The sequence below is a fragment of the Magallana gigas genome, chromosome 2 (assembly GCF_963853765.1).
Source record: "Magallana gigas chromosome 2, xbMagGiga1.1, whole genome shotgun sequence".
NCBI classification, from domain to species: domain Eukaryota; kingdom Metazoa; phylum Mollusca; class Bivalvia; order Ostreida; family Ostreidae; genus Magallana; species Magallana gigas.
In genome coordinates, this window is record NC_088854.1 from 5,800,956 (window position 1) to 5,828,429 (window position 27,474).

General features: G+C 35.0%; 1 protein-coding gene across 6 annotated transcripts; it reads right to left on the reverse strand.

Moving 5' to 3' along the window:
* Positions 1-264: 264 nt before the first annotated feature.
* LOC105320752 (beta-1,3-galactosyl-O-glycosyl-glycoprotein beta-1,6-N-acetylglucosaminyltransferase-like) lies at positions 265-27,385 on the reverse strand. 6 transcript variants are annotated; one of them, XM_066074685.1, is made up of 4 exons: positions 27,114-27,385; positions 24,427-24,479; positions 1,272-2,387; positions 265-685 (listed from the first exon to the last, which is right to left on the reverse strand). In XM_066074685.1, exons 3-4 carry the CDS (start codon positions 2,371-2,373, stop codon positions 414-416), a joined length of 1,374 nt encoding a protein of 457 aa, XP_065930757.1. In that variant the 5' UTR covers positions 2,374-2,387; positions 24,427-24,479; positions 27,114-27,385; the 3' UTR covers positions 265-413. The 6 variants fall into 6 exon arrangements, with proteins under 6 accessions (XP_065930757.1, XP_034303087.2, XP_065930753.1 ...); XM_034447196.2 differs by lacking the exon at positions 27,114-27,385 and adding an exon at positions 26,031-26,477 and having other exon boundaries at positions 24,426-24,479; XM_066074681.1 differs by lacking the exon at positions 27,114-27,385 and adding an exon at positions 24,627-24,728 and having other exon boundaries at positions 24,426-24,479.
* Between the last annotated feature and the right edge of the window lie 89 nt (positions 27,386-27,474).

A 27,474-nucleotide genomic window follows, 5' to 3' on the forward strand; every position in this document is an offset into this window, starting at 1 on the left:
GCTAAGTGCCTGAATTAATCGCACGAACCTTTTAGTAAAGTAAATAACGATGAGTTTGAGACCAGGGGAATCACGTAAATAAGTATAAAAGCGCGCAGACGCTGACACAGGAACTATATCGGATAAACAGCTGACCCTTGCAACTCCATTTGTGTAAATATTCTACTTTAATCCTTTGTTTTTTTATTATAGTGTGGGGGAGAAGTAAAACGTTTTCTAACATTTTGTAACGCCTTTCACGCCCAAAAAGAAGAGAGACTTAAATCAAATACCAGTGTCTTTTATCACGCAATATTTTTACTGCATTACATTTTATGTAATCATTAATAAACAACTTAACAACCCATGGTATCAATGAAAACACATTGTACATATACAGTAACTGCTTTTTCTTCAACCAATTTTCTAAAAACCTATCTAATAATGAATGGTAGTGTTTTATAGTAATGAGTTTTGAATGGTAACACACTGAAGGTATTGTTGAAGTGCCATTCCTCTAGACACTGAAGAGCATACGGCTGGTAGTAGTAATAAAACTTATTGACAAACAGTTCCTTTCTTGACACGAGCTCAGTCAGGTCCCCCAGGCCGAACACGCATACCCCCCGGACAAACTTTCCGTGGCAGGGGTGCACGCCACCCCAAGCAGCAAAAGTAGACAGCCAAGGCTTCTGGTCAGGAACAGCTATAATGACACACATATCAAACAAATCAAACACAAGGGAAATCTGAATTTTCTAGGAGAATAAAGCTTCATATTTAGTCCAAACACTTATGCAATATTTTTTTTTCATTTGATACCGAACAACATACGATTATGCAAAACAGGTCGAGTTACACGTTCTAATAGTTGTTTTTATTTTTTAAAAAGCAAGGACGTCGTGAATGTTTGATTCTCTATGTTATATTTTTCTCTTTTCTTTCATAAATTCATTAATTCAAATCTAGATAGCTGAATGATTTTGTGATTTAAGATAAATTATTAAATATTTTAGATTTAATCATATCTCTTTACATAGTATGCCAATGACGAGTTTTTAATAACACTAAAAGAAAAATCCCAAGTGTTAAAAATACCCCGGATATAATATGTTTAACCCCAGAAGTAAGGACGTTTTTATTTGACCTGTCACGTGACTATTAGAAGTCCTAATTTCTTGACCAATCAGATGACGCGTGATATAAAATTATCATATTGAGGTATCATAAAAAACTTAAGGCATATTTATCATTAACATTACTTCTTATTTTCATTAAACCTAAATTCTTACCTGGATATCCACCTGGAGCTTCGATCTTCTTGTTAAAATTCAGAGTGGCCCAGAAATATTCATCGGGACTGGACACATCCTCGCACCATTGTAAAACGTCTTTCGCCATTTTATCATGAAGTGTGAAATTAACGAAAGTCCGACTAAATGTCCCGTATGCGCTCCCCTTTACCACACTGATGTTGTGAGGCGGTGGACCCTTGGCTTTACCAGTATTGTGTAACTTGCCTTTTTCTACTCTATAGGATTTTAGGTAGCGAATTCGGAACATTCTTGAGGGTTTCGTTATGCCCTCAACATCATTAGCACCATTATATATTTTTAAAATTTTCACAATTTCCGAATTTGTCTTCAGTGGATATTGCTGATGCGGTAAATTGATAAAATATTTCCATTGCACAGAATGAAAGTCCATCAAGTCAGACATACAGTTGATATCCGCTCGCAGACGACTTATATCTCCATAGATAACGTCCTCAAGCTTGGAGGCAATGAACACATTTTGGAGGCAGTTTGCAATATTTTTCATCGCCCTATGTAGCGATTGGTCGGCACTTTTATCTATATGAATACAGTAAACATTGTGGGGTCTATATATTGATCGAAGAAGAAGTTCAGTTTGTATAGCATCTTTGAAAGTTAACAGACTGTATGCAATAGGAAAATCCAATTCCTCTCTTGTTACGTAGAAATTCCGGTAGTCATAGTGCCTTAAAAATTTATCGCAGTTTTTAGCAACGTCGGCTATTTCTGCATCACTTTTAAACTTAAATTTCTTGTTTTTCATCAACTTGCTGACGTTTTTAATATAATTTTCATCGCCTTCGATGATTCGCCGACAATCGACGTCTGCCACAAGTCGGCGAGGACCGGGCTCTTGGCACGACACACAAACCCCCGCTGATTTTTTTGGCACCGCTGGGATGTGTCGGACTCTGTCCTTTTGCTCAGAGACATGCTGCCGCTGCTGCTGCCGCCGCTGATGGGGCTGTTGAATTTGGTTGACGTCGCCTATGAGATAGGGGTTGGTGATGAGAATGATCGTTAGCGCTACCAAGAACCCACAGAAACATTGGCGCAGCTGTAAGGATTGCCTGCGCATATTTCATTGGTCAGCTGTAAATTTAAAAGAAGTATACTTTGAATAATAATAAAGATTTAAATCATATGTAAGCAAAAACTAAAGCAATTTGAATAAACAAATCATTATATATTAAGTTTAACTTAAATCCTTCTCCCTGTCATTAGGCGCAAAAGGCCGGCGCTTATCCCCAGTTTCCGTGGTGCTAAGCAAATGAGAGTCATTGACTCCCCCTGGATGGGACACCAGTCCATCGCAGGTTAACTCCCAGCATAAGCCGGTACCCAATTTTAGCTGGGTAGACTGAGGCAATGCAATGAAGAAAAAGTGCCTTGTCTAAGTGCACAGCACACAACATCAAGTGACCACAGCAGGGTATATATTATAGACAGAAGACTTACATGTGTAGACGAGAGACAAGTTCAAAATCATATATCTACATCTAAAAGTCGTTTTCAGTGATAATCTTCATCCTGTTCATGATTTAGATATGATATAATCTAAATGCTTTAATAAGTCATTGTTTGGAAAAAAATCCCAAAACCTTTTATTGTTTTCATGTATTCAACATTACATAATTGACGTTTTGAAAAATGCAAAGCAAAACATTTCATTTCGTTATTGAAATATTGGAACTCGAGATAGACGGCTTATACTAATACTAGAAGTTGATGATTAAAGCGAAAAATGTCCTGTACAAGTTCTCGATCCTGCTTACTCTTGCATTGGTTAACTGGTCGATGATCTCGGGTGTGCAACCGTGTACATCCTGATTGTATCCTCCCAACCAGAACAACTTAAGATTTCTATCTAAATTATTAAATTTAATTAAAATAAGACTTTTTAATAGCCCCGATTTACAAAATACGTGTAAAACTTGCTTGTATAACGCATCGTTCTTAAACTGTGCAAGCATATGGACTTGACTCAAGTTTACATCAGTATGAATTTAAGATGGCTTGATGGCCGTGGTCATTTTTTGCATGTATTTATTCACCTGAGAAGAAGATTATAGAAATATGGACTATTCCTTTACTAAATAATAGTTTATAGCTAAACAAACATTTGATAAAGTCTAAGGTAGATCTGATGGTTAATGTGCTGTCCTTCCAGACTCCTTAGTTTGATTGCCTGGATTTGGGTATTTGCGACGAAAGTAAAAATTTCTTGAAAAATGGAATATTTTATTTCTCTTAATGAGACACTCCAAACAAACTCCTTCCGGTTTGGTGTAGTACGACCCAACGTGACAATTACGCACAAATTTCATAGAAGGTATACAAGTACATGATGGAAACCATTAAACTCATTTTAAATCTTACAAGTACATTGTGTTTGCGATCGGAATGTGCAAGCATATGGACTTGATTCAAGTCTGTGGACACTGTGAGGTACAGACCAATAATGAAGTCACAAGACGGGTGCACTTTAAAAAAAAAAGAGGATACTCTTTAAAATTCTCTGCTCAATTACAATGCCGCCGCTATTTGTTGTTTTGTGTTGCAAGAACTATGCCAAAGCGTACATTTAAGTTTGTTCAAATATCAAACTCTTTTGGATGGAAGTAGAAAGGCAAACACCAAGATGTTTTAGCATTTGTGTTTAATACCTATTGACAGGAATATTTTGTTATAAAGTAAAGTTTCAGTTTAATTTTGATCACATGGAGTCACACAGGCGTAAAAAGGGACAGAGAAGGGATAAATGATTGTTATATTAGTGAACTCGGTAGTCCACAGGCCTCTTATTTCCTTCTTTCTGGTTAAATCAGCTTACACGTATTCCTATTTCTCATTACATCCTACTGCGGTTTGAATGTGGCGTGAACGACAAAATAAGAATGATTCAGCAGTAAGGGTCAAGAGCAGTTAAAAAGAAACAACGAAACAAACAAACAACAACAAAAACCACGTGAAAATATCAGGCTGGGTCGTTAACAAATAACCAATCAGAACCAAAATGTGTTGTTTGAAATAGGCAATGACAAGAATAGATATGGATTACCCCATATCCAAGATATTCTACTTTTAAATTACTTAAATTTTACTGTGCTTCGCCGATCACTGTTAAAATCAAAGTTAAAATTACTGAATTAAACTTAATAAGAAAACTGGCGAATATAGTTCTTCATGTCCGTAGCAAATACTGCCACTAGTCTTACGTCACTAGCAAACAGTGCACACATCCTTAAATATATGGTGCTGGTGTTGCCTAACCATTCCATCATTAGAAAAAAGAAAAGAAAAACACACTCATAAACAATAAATAATTAAATAGATTACGTGATAACTAACAAACAATAATCATGAAAGTAATATAATTATTGTAATAATATAAGCAATATTCATTAGAAAATTGAAAAATTGTCAATCGAAGAATGACCTATATTTTCGTGAAAAAGACTGAGGTGGCAGATAGCGTAGGAATATGTATACTTCACATTTATATTTCTTTGAAAAAGGTGATTTTTAAAAATAATTTTAGGTTAGTTTTGTTTTCTTTCACGTGTAAAATGCACATTGATATCCTAAAAATATACTTTAATGTTGTATCTTCTGATGATGAATGGAACTATATTTTTCAGTGAAATTGTGTAAAGAGTACCTGACTTTAGTTAATATTATATCTTGAATAGATAGTATGCACTACTCGAATATATTAAAAATGTTTTAATGTTTTCTTGTATATAATTATACAGAGCTCCTGTTCTTAGGGGGGCATGACCATACATTCCTTTGAATTAAAGACCGAACAACTGAACAAAGCGTTATAGATTGGTGATAAGAATGTATGAAATTCTTCTCTTTAAATCTATTTGTTTAAATTCATTTCATCTTATCAGAGTTTGGTATCACCTCTTCAAGTGCCTTGTGACGTGTAGTTATTGATTGCCCCAGACAGATTGGCCATTGTTGGAGTGATACTTGTTTTGTGAAACACGTGCAAAGATGGCCAGATTTTTCATTTAAACAAAAACTATCTGAACTGCTTTGATTTAAATTCAAAAGGTCGTTTTATTTAGATAAATCACAATTTTGGTTGTACTAGTATGTGTTTTTTTTATGTCCATTTTATTTCAACAACCCCCCCCCCCCTTTCCAAAAAAAACAACAAAACCAACAAAACAAAACAAACCAAAAAGAAAACAAATCAAAAACCACCCTTAGACCATTGCATTTACTTGATTGAATTTAAGAACAACCTTGTTATTGATGTATATCAAAATATTTTGAAGTTCTCTGTGAAATACATCCCCCCACTATTTACGGGACTGTAGAAGGAAGATTTAACAACGGTAGGAGTACACTAAGTACATGAAGTAAAAAGCAACAAGTCAGTCGACCTTATCACAGTTTTGTGCTCAAAACGATTAGTGTTCATAAGATGATATCCGATTGAGAATAGTATTGTAGTACATAATATACTGAAAGCGAAGGTGAAAATAGGGACAGTTTCTCTGTAGATCTTGACTTTCTTGTTTAGTTCATGATTTCTCTGATTACAGTATGTTTTGTTCCCCACCAAGCCTGTAGTTGTACTCATTGACTGAAGGGTCGCCAAATTAGGAAAATAATATAAATTATTCATGTCAAATGACACATATCATGATACTATAAATACAAAAGATCTTAACCAGGGATACTGGTCAGTTGGGCCATTTATCAATATTTATTTCAATTCCATAAGACAAGCTTATTATCTATAGTAGTATTTACAAAGAGCTAAACTTTACAGACATCTTATTTTTAGGCCTTAAATGCGAGTGGTAAAGGCTTAATGACTTTTTTAAACTTTTGACCTGCACACTTAATAATATGTGCATGCGGTAATTATGAGAAAGAGGACACAATATGTACATGCATGCCGGAGAATCTGGTAAGAGAAAACGGATACGCATACTTTGGAATATTCGTTTGTCATGGTGTATTGTTTGTTTTTACGACCAGTTAGAGAATGAGAAAAAAAATGGTGGTTATCCTATCTCATGTCTCTGTAAGAATGCTTTCCCAGGGAGTTTGTAACATTCGGCTGATATTTAAATCTGCAGAGAGTTGTGAGACGTCCTTGAAGAAAGAAGGAAATAGTGTTTAAAGTATAAAATTACTTTTCACCAATGCTAAAACCTTATTATGCATCTGCAAGGAGTTGTTAGAGTTAGACGCCCCCGTTAGAAAGATAATGAACATAATACCAGTATTACATTATACTTTCTACGAGACAGGGAAAAAAAACACTTGGAGCGACTTACCTCACATGGTTATTAATACACCTCGCTACATTGGCTAACCTCACATGGCTATTAGACCTCGTTACATTGGTTACCTCTCATGGCTATTAGAGGCTGCATGTATCTAATCTGACTTTGACAAGACCCGTACAATTTCCTCATTGACAATGTTATCAATCCGTGATAACAACCCCTTGCAGGCCTCGTATCAATTATGTACATACACGATACCTCGATAGATTCGGGGATTTCAGCCCTCACCTTTTATGAGTTATGACACAGGTACAAGAGCTTTATTAACCAAGGTAGTATGCATGTCAAACACAATTGCTTGTAACGACCATTGTTTTGTTTCGTTTTATTTTTCTTTTCTCAAGTCACGCTAATAAATCGATAAATACCGAAATGTTAAAGTAGATATAAATGCCCCCCCCCCCCCCCCCCCGCCCGCGTTAGGGAACAAATTATAAGCATTAAAAACTGTCCCACTGGATATGTTTCATCACTTTCACTGTTCCTGCAGAAATGTCAAACTAATTGAAACACGTACTAGATATGAAAAAGATTAGCCATTAGGTCGTCGAGACAGATATACATATACAATTGTAACATACTTATGAATGAGTACTCCATACCGGTAATAGTCCATTCATCCATACATCCTATAACCCATCCTAATGATAACGCGTTTCCGAAGGACACCAAACTGAGAGGCAATGAACATTACATTTCCAAGATGTCTAGACAGATCTACAGGGCTGCATTTCCTCGAAAGTAGAAACATTAATTCTATGTGGTGTTCTCGGAAGGACGAACACTTAGGCGCCGTATATTTGTGCTGAAGCTAAAATTCACGTACATGGCCGTCGGAGTACACCAGTTGTATGAAACAATATATCGATTTCTACGTGGGGAGGCGGTCACACAGGCTAACAGTGGTTCGCTGGAAGATCAATATGTTTACTCATGCTTTAGACCCCAAGAATTCCGTTAACTCTTTATTCTCACGTTAAGAATTTTTAAATGTCAGTTAATGGGGACATACTTCATAAAATACGCAATTCTCATCGTGAAGACAATAGTGGCCATTAGGTCATATCTAACAGATGTTTGATATTATCTATGCATGTTAATTGATATTGAGCTGGGTTTTTTTTTCTCTCGTACAAATGATGTTTTTAAGATAATGCCCATTTATAACCGTCGCAGCTAACTGATCCAGTCCCTCAAAACCTTCTTTATTCAGCCGAAACTCTCTCCTCGGGTTAATACTATACTAGTAAACATTGTGGAATATAGCTTGAGTAGAGTGCATGCTGCTTGTTTGAACGACCATGTGGACATGCAATATAACTGATTGGTACAAGTGTCATTGTATTCATACAAATGAAAATAAAAAAAAAATGAAAGTTGCCTCCCATAATAATGAAACACTAAGATCCTAAATAAAAAAATTCAGAGTTTTTAAGATGTAAAAAAGCTTACAAAAAACAAATGTGGTGATTTCTCAACTTTAAAAATTGAGACGAGAAACAGGTATAAACATTCTTCATGCATTTCAAAATCAATGGACCTTTTCTTTAAATGTTGTAATACATAACAATTCAACCTAACTTTTGCAGCTGTGCATCCAAAAGTATAATGTCGCAGATGCAATAAAATAATTTAAAAACAATTGGCGTAAAGCAACAAAAAATTTAAATATCTACCTATTTGAATTTAGATTTGAAAGAACGTGGGCCCACACTGGTGTAAAGCAGGAATCATCAACTCGAATCAATTGGAATTTAAATGTCTATAACATCGAAATGCTACAGATTCGAACAAAACTTGATTACTTAAATATTGCAAGCTATATATTTGTGTGCAAAAAGTAGTAACTATATGTCTATATATTTGAAACTGAAATTCCAGCTGTACTGATTGTTTTTCATGGTTCAATGCACCGCCCTAGTAGGTATCAGAGAGTGTTCGAGTTCACGAACCAGAACGTTACATATATTGACATTGTGTGTGCCAAATAGTGAATTGTGTTTTGTGTACAAACTATCGAATGGAAAACGAATCGATCACTAAGCAAGAAAATAAGCGTAGAAGATCAGACATGAGTTCTGTAGACACTGATTGTGAAACATCCCCTAAAAGACGCATAGTGTAGGGACCCCTAATGATAGCACAGATGCTAATACTGTCAACAATTAATAGTAGAAGAATGAAAAATGTTTATACCTCTTTCTCGTCTCAATTAATAGTAACAGGGACATAACAGAAAACGGGTCGGCCAAAACACAAGCTTCCGGTCAGCATGGGAAAGTGAGTTTACCTTATTACCCCCCTGCATCAATTCATATTCAACAACGTGAAGGTATGCCACACTACCCTACATTCCCAGCTTCTCCACCCGGTTTCCCAATATGTGCATTCCCTCCATCCCCTCCCATAGATCCACAGATAGTTAGCACCGCGCCACCCTGGGCACAGCTACTAGTCAGACAGGTCAGCGACATTAAAATCAGAATGCAGAAACTTGATCAAATCGAACACGCGGTTTTCGATACTAGAAATGCATTAAAGCACGTCAACCAATCCGTTTCAGACCTTACCAACAGGGTCAATTAGCTAGAAAATAAAACAAAAACGGTCGAAGAATGTTCTTCTAATCAAAAGGTTTTCGAAAAATCATTGTTCCAGATTAAAAACAGCACTAAAAGCCAGACAGATAGCATCGCTATGCTTCAGAAAGACTTTGAGCAGCTTAAAACGGAAAACAGTAAACTCGAACGCGACAATGTCAAACTGCAATATTTGCCTTACATAGTTTAGTAACAGAAAAGTTAAATAAGAACTAGAGACTTTATTGTTGTTTTATCGATTGCAAAAAGCGTTTGATACAATTAATAGAGAAAAATTATGGTACAAATTAGTAAAATCCGGTATCATGCACTGGGAAATTTCTCCGAATCCTTAGATCACTTTATGTCGACGTGAGAGCCTCCGTCAGAAGTGCCGGTGAAATATCCAAAGAATTTACAGTCAACACTGGACTACTACAGGGTGAAGTTTTGTCGCCAATCTTTTTAACATATATATAAACGATCTAGAAAATCATTTAATTAGTAATAATTGTCAGCCCGTCGAACTAAGAGAGTTAAACCTGTTTGTTTTAATGTTTGCAGACAACATCTTTATATTCGCAAATTCACCAGATGAGCTCCAAACTACTCTAAATTTCTTACACGAATATGTTACTATATGGAACTTAACTGTTAACACCGATAAAACCAAAACATTAGTATTTAGAAAAGGAGGATCCATACATCATTCCTGGACATACAACAATAACATTTTGGAAAATGTTGATTCCTTTAATTATTTAGGATTGTGTTTGAATTGTAACGGCAAATTTAATACAACTCAAAAGAAACAAGCAGACCAGGACAGAAAAGCACTTTTTGGATTAAACCGAAATCTTCAGAAATTTAAATTTAACGCAGAAACCCGGTGTCAACTATTTGATACATATGTTGGAAGTGTAATTTCATATGGAAGTGAGATCTGGGGTTTTCATAAATCACCATAAATTGAGCGTTTACATCTTTCATTTTGTAAGAAAGTTCTTGGTGTTAGACGTAATGTGTGTAATTATATGATTTATAGTGAATTAGGTCGACGTCCGCTTATTTTACAAAGAAAATTGAAAATTATAAAATACTGGTGTAAATTACTAGAAACAGAAAATTGTATTTTAAAATCGTCTTATAATTACTTACGAAATAGTGCCGAGATTTGTGCAGCTTCTAGTGTCATTTGGATAAGAGACGTCAAAAATGAGTTGTTCATGTGCATGGGTCTAGGAGAATTCTGGATTGGACAGCAGTCACTTATTCCTTGCATGTTTTTACATATATATGAGAATAGAATTTTTGATATTTACATACAAGAAAGCAATGCCTTTATGGAAAATTCTTCAAAGTGTATTTTATACAGATATCTTGCAAAACACAATTACTCGAAAATCCAATCATACCTAACAAAACCAATCCAGAATAATCTTAAGACACATATTTCTCGCATAGGACTGTCTTCATATTGTTTAAATATTGAAACAGGAAGATACCAAGGTAAAAGCAGACAGGCTCGACTATGTGATGTTTGTGATACTCAACAAATCGAAGACGAGTTTCATTTTATTCTTCAATGTCCAAAATATTATAATTTATGAAAAAAATATCTAAGCGACTACTACAAATGTATTTCCGATTCAAGTCTCCAAGTACATTTAAATTACTTCAGTTGTTGGGCTCGGATCACGTATCTACCTTGGTTGGTCTTGCTAAATATATTAAATGTGCTTTATTAATCCCTAATAATTAATTGTCAAATTGCATGAAACTCATTCAATGTATTTAGGAAACATATTCTCTTGTATGTTAACATATGTTTGAAATTTATACTATGCCTTAGTTATGTGTAACACTTGTTGACTTAAAACTGTATTTTCAATTCGTAGATAATTAATACATTTAATTTACTGCATGTAATGTGTGGAACTGTGGGAACTGTGGAACACTTGATCAGGGGCTTCACCCCCCATTTTAGACTCCAAAGAGTCTAATGTTTATATTATATTGTAATATGTGAATTATTGTAAACTGATGGGCTGTATGCCCAAGGTTAAATTTCTGAATAAATAATATTATGTTAAGAGTTGAAGTACTAACTATTCCGACCATTAAAATTCACAAGGTTTCGAAAAAGGATAATCAGTGGTAAACTGATAGAAAGTTATGTTGGAAATGATTATGCATTTATATTTTAATACAGTTAAATTAGTTATATAGTGTATTAAAATATGTTCGTAATAAGACCATAAAATAATGTACGTATGGCAGAAATCAAGATCTAGTAAGTGAAAGATGCCTGCAGGTTTATGAATTTCAGGATATAAATTCTTTCAATGATGCTTTATAGCAATAGCTTTTTTTTTTTATAAAGTGTACCGGGGCTTGAACTTCCGGTAAACGTCATGAAAGATCAAGTTATAAACTGTCACTTTAATGAAATATGAAGGAAATAAGTAATACATTTTCGGAGTTTTTCCTATTTTTGACTTAAGAAATTATCTAGAAAGCCTACAGTCTCCCAAAAAAAACATCATTTAAAAAGCTTTTGGCAATCTATTCTTCAATCATCCCCAAAGGCATGTCCAAGACCAAGTTTGTTGTCGATATCGAAAAAATGATGATATCCTAATCAATAGAGATCTTTATAACTGCATTTAAACAAATATAACAAAATCAATAAACATGACAATATCAACCTCAATATTGATTCTTATGATTTCCCTTGAATCTATCGATAATGAAATTTAATCAAAATCAATAACGATGAGAAGAACGTCTAAATGATGGTATTTAAGGATTGTAAAATGATATGATTTCGATCGTCTACAATGTCAAAACTTAAGATAAGCATGGCACAGTTTTTCAAAGTACTTTATTACATTCTGCACAAATGCAAATCGATATCGACAATAAATATGGACAGCTTTTGTTGTGTATATATACCTATCGATACGATATATGTTAAAAATATGAAGAGTTGTAGTTGTGTTTATATGCAAATCGATATTGATACGACATCGTCGATATCGAAATAAAACGGAAAATCTATATTGATACGATATCGTCGATATTGGGGTTAAATAAGGACAGATTTAGTTCTGTACATATGCAAATCGATATCGATACGATATGGTCTTGGATAGCTGTAGTTATGTAAATATGCATTTAAGTTCTATAATATTGAAATAAGTGAATCGATATTGATACAATATCTTCGAAATCATCGATATCGATACTACATCGTGTCTTGGACATAACTCAAAAGCTCTAAATTATAGAATTTACATGGAAAAATTAAAATTTGAACACTGTTTTGATACCTTATCAAAAATGCAATAACAAAAATAATGCTATATATATATATATATATATATATATAATATATATATATATATATATATATATATATATATATATAGTTATTAAGCTTCGCGGTTTATAAAGCGTAAACTGCTTCAAACCATTTTACATCGTATAATACTTATACATTTTGAATTCATTTCTTAACGAGGCCGAGTACAGAACGAGTACGCACGCTTTCGCGCAGCGTTTCATTTGTATTGTGACGTCATCTTTTTGCTTGTTTGACGCCATGGCGTGATAGTTTTATCTGCAGATATTCAGCGAAATTTGTTGAAAATGGCTCGTTTAATGCGTAAAATTAATGTTATATTGTGGAATAAACATAACTGTCTCGAAGTATAAGCTATATTTGGGCTCGGGTCGAAAAAGTGAAGAGGGTTCAGCAGGCCAAACCCTCTGTCACGTTTTCTTAACCCGCCTAAATATAGCTTAATTCATATATTTCAAGACAGTAACCATGTATTTTATATTAATGACCCTTAATATGTGATGTTATATATTTTTTTATTACTTAAATATGTCTGAAGGCTTTAATAATACTATAAAGATCACCTTTTCCGCCTTGGCAATCGGTTTTTAGAACGCAGTTCGCAGTTCGCAATTGAATAGTGAACTGCGTTCTATAGAACGCAGTTCGCAATTCAAAATTTTGTGCGATTGAATAGTGAACTGCGTTCTATAGAACGCAGTTCGCAATTCAAAATTTAGAATTCATTTTTTGGGGCCCGCTTGCCTTATATGCAATTGAATAGTGAACTGCGTTCTACAGAACGCAGTTCGCAATTCAAAATTTAGAATTCATTTTTTGGGGCCTGCTTGCCTTATATGCAATTGAATAGTGAACTGCGTTCTATAGAACGCAGTTCGCAATTCAAAATTTAGAATTCATATTTGGGGCCCGCTTGCCTTATATGCAATTGAATAGTGAACTGCGTTCTATAGAACGCAGTTCGCAATTCAAAATTTAGAATTCATATTTGGGGCCGGCCCGCTTGCCTTATATGCAATTGAATAGTGAACTGCGTTCTATAGAACGCAGTTCGCAATTCAAAATTTAGAATTCATATTTGGGGCCCGCTTGACTTATATGCAATTGAATAGTGAACTGCATTTTATAGAACGCAGTTCGCAATTCAAAATTTAGAATTCATTTTTTGGGGCCTGCTTGCCTTATATGCAATTGAATAGTGAACTGCGTTCTATAGAACGCAGTTCGCAATTCAAAATTTTGTGCGATTGAATAGTGAACTGCGTTCTATCTAGAACGCAGTTCGCAATTCAAAATTTAGAATTCATATTTGGGGCCCGCTTGCCTTATATGCAATTGAATAGTGAACAGCGTTCTATAGAACGCAGTTCGCAATTCAAAATTTAGAATTCATTTTTTGGGGCCTGCTTGCCTTATATGCAATTGAATAGTGAACTGCGTTCTATAGAACGCAGTTCGCAATTCAAAATTTAGAATTCATATTTGGGGCCCGCTTGCCTTATATGCAATTGAATAGTGAACTGCGTTCTATAGAACGCAGTTCGCAATTCAAAATTTAGAATTCATATTTGGGGCCGGCCCGCTTGCCTTATATGCAATTGAATAGTGAACTGCGTTCTATAGAACGCAGTTCGCAATTCAAAATTTAGAATTCATATTTGGGGCCCGCTTGACTTATATGCAATTGAATAGTGAACTGCATTTTATAGAACGCAGTTCGCAATTCAAAATTTAGAATTCATATTTGGGGCCCGCTTGCCTTATATGCAATTGAATAGTGAACTGCGTTCTATAGAACGCAGTTCGCAATTCAAAATTTTGTGCGATTGAATAGTGAACTGCGTTCTATCTAAAACGCAGTTCGCAATTCAAAATTTAGAATTCATATTTGGGGCCCGCTTGCCTTATATGCAATTGAATAGTGAACTGCGTTCTATAGAACGCAGTTCGCAATTCAAAATTTAGAATTCATATTTGGGGCCGGCCCGCTTGCCTTATATGCAATTGAATAGTGAACTGCGTTCTATAGAACGCAGTTCGCAATTCAAAATTTAGAATTCATATTTGGGGCCCGCTTGCCTTATATGCAATTGAATAGTGAACTGCGTTCTATAGAACGCAGTTCGCAATTCAAAATTTAGAATTCATATTTGGGGCCGGCCCGCTTGCCTTATATGCAATTGAATAGTGAACTGCGTTCTATAGAACGCAGTTCGCAATTCAAAATTTAGTGCGATTGAATAGTGAACTGCGTTCTATCTAGAACGCAGTTCGCAATTCAAAATTTAGAATTCATATTTGGGGCCCGCTTGCCTTATATGCAATTGAATAGTGAACTGCGTTCTATAGAACGCAGTTCGCAATTCAAAATTTAGAATTCATATTTGGGGCCCGCTTGCCTTATATGCAATTGAATAGTGAACTGCGTTCTATAGAACGCAGTTCGCAATTCAAAATTTAGAATTCATATTTGGGGCCCGCTTGACTTATATGCAATTGAATAGTGAACTGCGTTCTATAGAACGCAGTTCGCAATTCAAAATTTAGTGCGATTGAATAGTGAACTGCGTTCTATCTAGAACGCAGTTCGCAATTCAAAATTTAGAATTCATATTTGGGGCCCGCTTGCCTTATACTGTGGTTTCATTAATTTTCGTGGGTATCAATGTTCGTGGATTTAATGAAAACCATAGTTTCAAGGATACGTAATTTCGTGGCCAATGATCCTATCAGTACAAAATGTTAATTGAAATTGAACTTCAACGAACATTTAATTTCGTGGATCAACTTAACAACGAAATCCACGAAAATTGGTATTCAACGAATATTGATGAAACCACAGTATGCAATTGAATAGTGAACTGCGTTCTATAGAACGCAGTTCGCAATTCAAAATTTAGAATTCATACTTGGGGCCCGCTTGCCTTATATGCAATTGAATAGTGAACTGCGTTCTATCTAGAACGCAGTTCGCAATTCAAAATTTAGAATTCATATTTGGGGCCCGCTTGCCTTATATGCAATTGAATAGTGAACTGCGTTCTATCTAGAACGCAGTTTGCAATTCAAAATTTAGAATTCATATTTGGGGCCCGATTGCCTTATATGCAATTGAATAGTGAACTGCGTTCTATCTAGAACGCAGTTCGCAATTCAAAATTTAGAATTCATATTTGGGGCCCGAAATTTTCAGGGGCATCTACTAGTGGTATTTCACTACTAATGTGAACATACGGTGATGCAGCTATCTCTAGTTTTTAAGAATCGGGCTAATATACAATTGAAAAGTGAACTGAGTTCTATCTAGAACTCAGTTCCCAATTCAAAATGTAGAATACCTATGGGCCCCGGTAAAAAGTGAAAAAAATAAAGATTCAAATGAAGCATATTTTTCCCCTAACATTATCTATTGATATCTATTCCATAATAGTTAACAAGTTTTAGCGCTGAATTTATTGTATATAAAAAGCACGAAGCTTTTAAACATGGTAGGGGTCAGCATACATTCGTGATTTTGTATAGTAAATCGACGACGGGCATTCATTTCAAAGCCTTTGTTTACTGTAAGCCTAACCGAGGACAAACTTGTTGGAAAGACAAAATGCGCATTAAGAAAACTCCTGTGAAAGTAAGAGGTTTGTACTACATTAGGCTGGGACCTAAAAAATGAAAAAAAATATGAAAATTTCAAGGTTTTTCCTATAGCAATCGAAAGCTATTATACTCTGTCCCAAGATATCTTGGATTCTCATTTTGCTTAATTGCATGATATCTATAAATACCTCAGAGTTTAAACGATGTTCATTCAAAAGTATGCAAAATTTCCAAGATATTTCATTCGAAACGCCCGTTAGCTGATCAGGTTTCAATACAATGGTAAAAATGTGATGTCGTTGCAGCAAGCCCGGATGATAACGTTGTAAAATTGCGCGATGTATTCCGAGTGTATTCCGAATGGAGAAAAGATGTAAACATTCCCCGTTATAAATCTCCGTAAGGAATCGGTTTTCCTTCCTGTGAATTTTTCTGAGTGAAAGATGATAATGAGTCAATGAAATTATCTTAATATAATAAATATCCTTTTTAACTATTTCAATTGCACTTCTTTCACAGGTATGTGTATTTTTATTATGAGGTTTTTACAATTTTCACCTCTCAAAATATTTTTAAAATCTATTAATTTGATTAAATATTGTAAAATTTGAAAATTCTAAACCGGTGAAAATATTTCAAATATAATGTACTTTATTCTTAATTGATATCGTCAGGTGTCCCATACCACCTAAAGGTAGTTTTCTTAAAGTAGTTTTCAAAGTCATTTCTTAATAATTTGTTTACAGTGCGATTGTTGGGGCGAGCGCAGAAGGAACTTCACATCTTTTAATATTAATGCCATTTGTTTGTTTAGACGCAGTTCATAATCCGTTCTATTACCCTCAGCGTTAGCAACGCACTTACCAACGGGTAACATTAAAAATTGTTACATGCGCGAAAATTATGCGCGTACGGTTAGCCGTAGAATTCACGTTATTCCTATGTAAAAGCAGTTAGGTTTTCTTTAAAATTAAGACATTCAGTATAACAAAATAAATAGTGCCTGTTTGGGAGGATAACAGTTGAAATTGACACCCCTTGAAAACCATTGTCAACCTCCGCTTCGCGTCGGTTGACAATGGTTTTTTGAAGGGGTGTCAATTTCAACTGTTACCCTCCCAAACAGGCACTATTTATATAATACATATTGTATCATATGATACAATTATATATCATATAAACCAATATCATATTGTACAATATCGTATGATACGATAAAATATAATATAGCAATATCATATAATACAATTTCATGTGATATAATTGTATATTACAAAAACCAATATCATATTATATTATATGATACAATATTATAGATACAATATAATATCATATAATATTGTATCATTATATACAATACTTTACAGAACACTATCATGATACAATATCATATCATAAAATATAAAAAAAAATGATACATATCATATCGTATCATATAACTTTTTACAATATAACATATGATATTATATTGTATCATATTAAACAATAGTGTTTCATATCATACAATACTTTATCATAGGAATCATGTTATATCATTTAACAACAACCACATCAAGCAGGTTTAAGTGAGGTAGGAGATTTCTTTAGCATCCTTGATAATGGAGATCAGGCTCTGCATCTGAAGCAACCTCTGCGTTTCATTTATAATATAGTTAAATCAACTTTGCAAGCTATCATCTATAAAACATGTGACCTGTTCCAAAAATCTAAACCTCATCCTGCATCCGTAACCAATGGCTCAGATTTAGCATTCAAGCCTGTCAGGTGCATCAGTATCATAAGACGCATCACCCATGCAAGTTTGGTGAAGTTAGGACCAGTTATAACTAAAATATCATCATCAGAGGGCACCACCAATTAAAACTTAACCACCTCCAGCATCCGCAACCTATGGCTGAGATTCAGCATCCATGCCTATCATGTGCATCTGTATCATAAGACACACCATCCATTTAAGTTTGGTGAAGTTAGGACCTGTAATAACTAAAATATTTTTTTATCATCCTTGATAATTGAGATCAAGCTCTGCATCTGAAGCTTCCTCTGCGATTCATTCATATTACAGTTTAATCAACTATGCAAGTTTGAAATAGTACTAATATCTATGTAACATGTGACCTGTTAAAAAAAACTTAACCTTATCCAGCATCCGAAACCTATGGATCAAACTCAGCATTCAAGCCTGTGAGGTGCATCAATATAATAAAACGCACCATCTGATGAAGTTAAGACAAGTAATAACTAAGATATCATCATCAAAGGGCACCTGTTTCAAAAACTTTGACCAGGTCTTAAAACCTTAACCTCCTCCAGCATCCGAAACCTATGGCTCAGATTCATTATTCAAGCCGTTCAGGGGCATCAGTATAATAAGACGCACCATCCACACAAGTTTGATGAAGTTTGGACCAGGAGTAGCTAAGATATAATCATAAGAGGGCACCTACTCAAAAAACTTTAACCAGCTCCAAAAACCTTAACCTCCTCCAGCATCCGAAACCTATGGCTCAGATTCAGCATTCAAGCCTGTCAGGTGCATCAGTATCATAAGACGCACCAACCATACAAGTTTGGTGAAGTAAGGACCAGTAGTAAATAAGATATTATCATCAGAGGGCACCTGCAACAAAAACTTTAACCAGCTCTTAAAACCTTAACCACCTCCAGCATCCGAAACCTATAGCTCAGATTCAGCATTCAAGCTTGTCTTGTGCATCTGTATCATAAGACACACCATCCATGCAATTTTGGTCAAGTACGGACCAGCAGTAACTTAGATATTGCTATCAAAGGGCACCTGCAACAAAAACTTTAACCAGCTCTTAAAACCTTAACCTCCTCCAGCATCCGAAACCTATAGCTCAGATTCAGCACTCAAGTCTGCCTGGTGGATCAGTATCATAAGACACACCATCCATGCAAGTTTGGTCAAGTTAGGACCAGGAGTAACTTAGATATTGCTATCAAAGGGCACCTGCAACAAAAACTTTAACCTGCTCCAAAAACCCTAACCTCCTTCAGCATCTGAAATTTAGGATCCAGATTCAGCATCCAAGTCTTTCAAGTCCACAAGTAGGTCCAGATGCATCATCCATGCAAGTTTGGTGAAGATAGGACAAGTAATAACTTATATAGATAGAGGACCTGCAACAAAAACTTTAACCAGGTCCGGACGCCGACGCCGGGGGTATAGCATAAGCTCCCCCCGACTTCGTCTCGGTGAGCTAAAAACTAGAGAAAGCTGCATCACCATATTTTAACAGTGGTGGTGAAATACCACTAGTTAATGCCCCTGAAAATTTCGGGCCCCAAATATGAATTCTAAATTTTGAATTGCGAACTGCGTTCTATAGAACGCAGTTCACTATTCAATTGCATATAAGGCAAGCGGGCCCCAAATATGAATTCTAAATTTTGAATTGCGAACTGCGTTCTATAGAACGCAGTTCACTATTCAATTGCATATAAGGCAAGCGGGCCCCAAATATGAATTCTAAATTTTGAATTGCGAACTGCGTTCTATAGAACGCAGTTCACTATTCAATTGCATATAAGGCAATCGGGCCCCAAATATGAATTCTAAATTTTGAATTGCGAACTGCGTTCTATAGAACGCAGTTCACTATTCAATTGCATATAAGGCAAGCGGGCCCCAAATATGAATTCTAAATTTTGAATTGCGAACTGCGTTCTATAGAACGCAGTTCACTATTCAATCGCACTAAATTTTGAATTGCGAACTGCGTTCTATAGAACGCAGTTCACTATTCAATTGCATGTAAGGCAAGCGGGCCCCAAATATGAATTCTAAATTTTGAATTGCGAACTGCGTTCTATAGAACGCAGTTCACTATTCAATTGCATATAAGGCAAGCGGGCCCCAAGTATGAATTCTAAATTTTGAATTGCGAACTGCGTTCTATAGAACGCAGTTTACTATTCAATTGCATATCAGGCAAGCGGGCCCCAAATATGAATTCTAAATTTTGAATTGCGAACTGCGTTCTAGATAGAACGCAGTTCACTATTCAATCGCACTAAATTTTGAATTGCGAACTGCGTTCTTTAGAACGCAGTTCACTATTCAATTGCATATAAGGCAAGCGGGCCCCAAATATGAATTCTAAATTTTGAATTGCGAACTGCGTTCTATAGAACGCAGTTCACTATTCAATTGCATATAAGGCAAGCGGGCCCCAAATATGAATTCTAAATTTTGAATTGCGAACTGCGTTCTATAGAACGCAGTTCACTATTCAATTGCATATAAGGCAAGCGGGCCCCAAATATGAATTCTAAATTTTGAATTGCGAACTGCGTTCTATAGAACACAGTTCACTATTCAATCGCATATAAGGCAAGCGGGCCCCAAATATGAATTCTAAATTTTGAATTGCGAACTGCGTTCTAGATAGAACGCAGTTCACTATTCAATCGCACTAAATTTTGAATTGCGAACTGCGTTCTATAGAACGCAGTTCACTATTCAATTGCATATAAGGCAAGCGGGCCCCAAATATGAATTCTAAATTTTGAATTGCGAACTGCGTTCTATAGAACGCAGTTCACTATTCAATCGCACAAAATTTTGAATTGCGAACTGCGTTCTATAGAACGCAGTTCACTATTCAATTGCGAACTGCGAACTGCGAACTGCGTTCTAAAAACCGATTGCCTTCCGCCTTTGTCAAATACAAAATAGCCATTATCTGACAAATCTGGGAAATTGGGCATACAAAAATCAACTTTGATAAGACCCCTGAAACAAACCAGGAGGTAAAAGGGTTTTTTTGTTTGACCATTTGATGCCTTTTAGCAATAACTTTAATATGTAGAACAGAAAAAGAAATCCCTAGGGCAGAAGTTTAAAAAAATGTGCAAAATTGATACATTTCAAGCGAAATCCCATAGGGTCCTATGTTAAAGATTACCAAACTTTGAGATGACCCCCTAAACAAACGGTGTGGTAAATGTCTTATTTTTTAATCTTAAAATAATAATTATATCAGTAGAAATTCAGGTAAAAAATTTCATGAACAAATCTAGGGCAGAACTAATTAGACCCGGCCTCGTTAAATTAAATGGTTTGGAACAGTTTACGCTTTTTAATGACATCCATAGCTTTTACATGGTTAGTTATTTAAATGTTATGCTCAAATCCATATTGTTGAGAATTGTGCAGTGATTTAAACATTTATTGCTCAGTAAGAAAAAGTTCTTTATACAGTTAGTTTTCATTTCTTTGCAAAGATTTGAAGTAGTGTGCAGCATTCAAGAATTTGGGGGCATATATAAGGCAACCAGCTCTATTAAAAAACATGTAACATTTTTTGGACAGTGAGTAAGTTGCACCTGACTCCCTTTGATAAAACTTTTAACAGGTAAAGTCTACCTGTGCCCCTTTAGAAGGCCCCATAATTACCCAGTATAATTGAAAAATGATAATTGGGCAGTAGGCGTTCGGAGAATCAGCCCTTTCATGATGGGTATAGGTTAGTATTTCGTAACATTTGTTAAAATGCGTCCTGTCAGTTGAATGGGACTCCCCCTCAGGTGGGGGGGGGGGGGGGCGTAAGCTTTCAGTTTATGGGTATGTGGCGTGGCGCCCGTCCATTCAGCTTGTGCTGCTCATTTTTTTATGATGTTGCTGAACATGAACGGTTTATATAGGCTTAATATCTTAAATCTGTAAATGATAAAAAAAAATCAATATTAATGTTCATTAATTGTCAACCCGCATCAATCCAGTGCTACTTGAGTTAATTAATGCTGTTTATTTTATGTTTGCTGCTGCTGCTTTTATGAAGATGTTTTATAATCATAAACATTCATAAAACTTCCAAGTAAATTGCTGTTTGTTGAAAACCAGAAACATCAGAGCTGCTGCTGTCTATTCTGTGCTTATATTAGGACTGTCCTGCTTGGCAACCCATTGCTGCTTTTGTAATGCCACGACCAAAACGCCAATCAATAAAGATAAAAACTACTTGCTGTTCCTTATTTTTTTCTATATAGATAATATGTTGTGTTGTGCATGTATAATACGTAAATAGTAGTACTTTGATACATAGTGCACGAACCGTGTGTAATTTGGAGCTTTTTAAAGTTTCCAAAACGTTAAACTAAACATTAATTTATGACACGACGTCACAAATGTACAACGGGTTGAACTTCTATCATTTTAATAATTCATCGAAAGTCCATCATATTTTCCATACAAGATAAAATTATGATTGTGCAAGTTCTGGTATATTGTTTTCTGTAATACAGCTCCCACGAGCAGCACGAATCATTGTGTGACATGACTTTTGGATCGACCCTTGTATCTAAATCGGTAAGCACTATACCCTTTTGTTTTCATATTTTAAAATGTTTGCGTCGCCATAAAATTGATAAGCTAATGTATTTTTTCGGACGGGATAATTGTTATTGTTTCTGAAAACTAAAGAACGTTATTTACTTCAATTCATGGTATTTCCGACATTTACTCAGCTTTTATATGCATGCTCAAAACAGTGTGGCCATGTTCGTTTAGAGATAAAGACTGCTTTTGATAGATTTAAACTTGAGAGCACCAACAACAACCCGTGCCATTGTTACTTTGATATTTATTAAGGGAAAACCATGTTTGCTTTTCTAAATGTGTTGAAATATTAAAAAGCCTGAATGGGCTCTTTATGATGTAATGCAGTGTCTGCATAATTGTAAAAATGGATAATTTAACCTCAATGTCAAAGATCTCTGTGAAAAGGCTACCGAAGCTATGCATAGAGTACATGTTATTGCAAATGTAGAAAACACAATTTATGAATTGATCATAAAGATATGTTTGACAAAATTGTGAAACCTATTTCACTCTATGGATGTGACGACAGGGGGTTGTGTAATAATGCACTGGTTGAAAAATTGCATCTGAATTTTGTACACATATCTTAAACCAAGTCTTCAACACTAAATTATATGATTTGTGGAGAACTGGGATGACACCCTTGAATAATTCATGGTAAAATTCGCAAGATTGCATTTTAGAGAAAACTTGTTCTTTCCCCACAAAATAATAGTTGGCCAACATTACAATATTTAATGGGTAAAACGTACAGACTCTGGTTTAAATCTGTTGTAAATATATCAAATGATTCTGGTCTATCTTTTATCTTTGTGCAAACAAAATGTAAATACCCAGTGGCTTAAGAAAGCTGTTTTTCAAATACATGTACTTTTACGCCAATTGAAGCAATTATTGAATAGCAAATTGTTTAGTTTATCAAAAGATATTAGCTATAGAATCTTTAGTCCTCATTATCCTTGAAAAAATACTTATTGGATCTGCCTATTAAATATAAGAGATTTTCTTTTTGTAATTTAAGAACTGGTAATGCAAAATTGCCTATAGACCGAGGTAGATGGTATGATATACCTCGTGAAAACTGTTAATGTTCCATATGAGATAGGAGATGATTGTCATTATTTTTTTTATCATACATATGTAACAATTAAAAATAAGAGAGTTTTAAACATATCTACACGCAACCAAATGTTTACATTTCATTTCAACAACTATTTAATATTAATTAATAATTTGAAAAAAAGTTGAATAATCTTTGTAAACTCATTAAAACTATAACTGATGGAGGAGTTAGCCTCTAGATTAATTATCAATTCTATCCCCCCCCCCCCCGATCTTCTCATTTTTTTTAAATTTTCACCCTTCAACGCATGTATTGTATTATAATGTAATACAGTTTATTGGATTTTTTTCCACACTGTAAATTATGCAGTTATGAGCATGAATAAATTGTCAACTGTCATTGCATTAATTATCTACAAAATGATGCAATGACTGTCTTTTTAAAAGCTATTAATTTAACTGCCACCTGGTAAATTCAAATTTTACAACATGACAGAGCTAGGAATCCTGCAAAGCTTGTGTTGATTCCGTATAAAGTTATTCAAGGTTTGTTTTGATGCTTCAAAGAGTCAAACAAGGATCTGCTTTAAATTCCAATACCCATAGTTCAGACTGGGGCAAACACAAAAATTTAGTCCTATAATTAATGGTTTGCATTCAATTAGTTGTAATCATAACCTGAATGTAGGATATTGAAAAACATTCACTGTCTAGGCAGTCTTAAAAATCAACTTAAAAACTGTCTTTGTTTTGTATAACTCAATATTTTTGCGGGCTATGTTTTGAGTAAGATTTCCATACAATGCGGTACATCCTTTACCAACATTACATTATCTTAGAGCAATATAAATTCAAACTATACATTACTTTTATCCGGCCAATTCCAGGAAATGAGTTCGGATTTGAGTTAATATCCTGTGCCTGAAAACGAAGAGGTAAACAGTTTAATTTTATTCCACAGGTAAAGACGCATGTTCTCATATCTAGCAAAATATAGATTCATTACAGACATGGACATGCTATGAATCCCCGTTTTTGACAGGGTTTATACACCTTTTAAAGACATACCCTCCAAGTGCGTCCAGTTCACTGTCAAACCTACTATCATTTCACAAAGAGCGTATCAGTTCGCAGTATCATGCGTGATTAAATTTGAAGCACATATTGTTTATGAAACTTTACATATATAGAATAAGTACACAATAATAACACTGGTCGATCGCAATCAAATTGTACGTCATCTAGAGCACGTGTTCTGTCAAAGGAGTGACAGTATGTTAAGGTATGTCACAGTTATTGTATACATGTATCTTTCTATTGGTTTGCTTTAGATTTGAAACAGCCACAAGGGACGATGGCTCAATGTTTAATATTTGAAACGCTTTTAAATTATTTATCTTTGAATGTAAATTACGAAAGAAATTATTGCAAAGAATATTCACAAAACACATTTAAATATGATCCGGGCCCGTTAATGAATAAAAGATCGTATCAATAATAAAAGGACATCGTCACAATTTGGTCACGATTTTTTTTAATTTTTTTTCTGTTTGCAATGCTTCAGTAATGCCTTTTTAATAATCAACCAAAATTTGTGTGTCAGTCGTAGAGTAATAAGCGAGATATAGAGCTAATAATTCTTTGTTATGTAAACAAAGCCCGGGCCATGTTTTAGATTACAAGTACATTGGCATGCGCGGATCTAGAGGGGGGGTCGGGGGGGTCCCGACCCCCCCTGGAAAATGAAAATTTATTAAATTTACATAGTAAAATTATCGCGAAAATATGCCTCGGACCCCCCCCCCCCCTGGCAAACACAATTATCCTTCGGACCCCCCCCTGGAAAAATTTTCTGGATCCGCGCATGATTGGTACACAATACCGGTAAATGTTCTTTTTTCAAGTTGAATTTTCTCTCTTAATTCGTTTTGATCAGTTTCCAGCGTTTGTCACTTTCATTTGAGGTCTTAACCTGGAATTATCTTTTCAACATTCAAAATGTAATCAAAACATGACCAGATCTCTGTATCTTGCCTATAACTCGACGACTGACACTCAAATTTTGGTAACTATTAGAAATGCTTTACTGAAGCATTGTCAACAATAACTAGAGAAAACACAGTATGTGTGAACAGTATCCATAATCCATTTGTCAACCCGGAATTGATTAACACTACCTATCAAGAGAAATGGGGTATTCTATATGCATTTTTTTTTTTACAGAAAATATTTAAGTTCAACAGCTGAAAAATCAAAATCCAAGAAATATGCACATATCTGATATATGTAGTAAATTCGATCTGCAAAACAACAACTTCCTACTAGTATCTTCCGACATATGCAATATAACGTGAAAAAATGACTAAGTTCAGCAGCTGGTACTTTTGTCATAAATGATCAAAAATGAAAGTCCAAGTAATATGCACATCACTGATGTATGTGCAATTGATCGGCAAAACAACAACTTCCTACCTTGAAAACTGTAGGAGGAGTTATCTGTCACAGGATAAACCTCTGCCATTCAGTCAACTGAATGGTAACTGAATGGTCTGGAAAGGTGACTGAATGGCGCAGTTCCAATTTGTGGGTACCCTTTTGGCAGCCGCCCGCCCGGCCGACATTTCCACATATTAATAACCGAATTTTTCTTTTGAGAAACCCAGATAAAACGGAAAAATAAATTTTGAACAAAAGCGTGACCATGCCCCTTCCAGGTTGTTAGTAATATTTTACTTTAAGGTATGGTCTGCGTCCCCATCTCGCGCAGTAAATTACCATACTTACTCGTTTATATGAATTATGTCTGTAATTGAAATCGATAGCACTAGACGCTGAGGATATCGACTATAATTACAGAGATCTGAGCATTTAAAAATAAAAAAGATTCATGTCGACCCTGGTAAGGTATACATTAAAATTCTACACAATCATCTTTAAAAAGAAGCTAGGGGGATTTTCAAAAGCAAGTTTTACAGTGATTGTAGCTAATATTATGCCCACTCAGAGTAAATAAATTTCCAACCACAGGTCCCCGAGAAAAAATGCCAGAGAATACTTGCACAAAAAAAACAAAAAAAAAACAAAACAAAACAAAACCTCACACACATACACAGTGGGTTTGCGGGACAATATAGAATATCCGTTTATCTTCCTGTTGGATTATAACAAGTTTATGTTGTTTTAATTTCCACTTATGGCATAATCTTAACACAAAATGCATAGGATATGACTTTTTTTTTTATTAAAAAAACCCAAATATTTGCCAAATCCTTTGACACTTTATTTCACGCAAATATTTGCCTCTGGGTACTGCGCAAATTTAATCAAATAGTTGATAGAATGAATTTTAGTTTGATTTAAGCAGGTTAAAATTCTCATTTCTTCACTATGCAATCTTGATAACGATAGTACGTCGAAGGATAAACTCAACCATTTAAATGATGACCACGGAAATTACATCATAAGGATTCCAACTTACCAGCTTCCTTGTTTTTACCTATTATTCCCCACTTCCTAATTTTCTCACCTTTTGCACAGGTCATTACTAATTCTCACCTTATTATCAACAGTTTACACGGCTGTTAAAAGTATTTGTTTTGAACAGAGAAAAATTCCCATTAAACGTTCCCTTCCTCGTTGTATATACATATCCCATTACAAACAATAAATGAACCGGACGGAAGTCAATGTGCTCTAAAAACAGCATTTTTCACATAATTTTTATCTGCTTTTGATAACACCCTCGAGTCAACATCTGCGCCAACAAGAAATATTAAAGTTGAAGAACTTCGACATCGGGCGACATAACAGGGCTTTCCTGTCACCTCGAGGCAAATACTCTGGTATGTCGCCCTCAAAGCCATGTAATATATGTATATTATAGACCTTGCTATACTAAAGTTAGAGAGTTAATAGA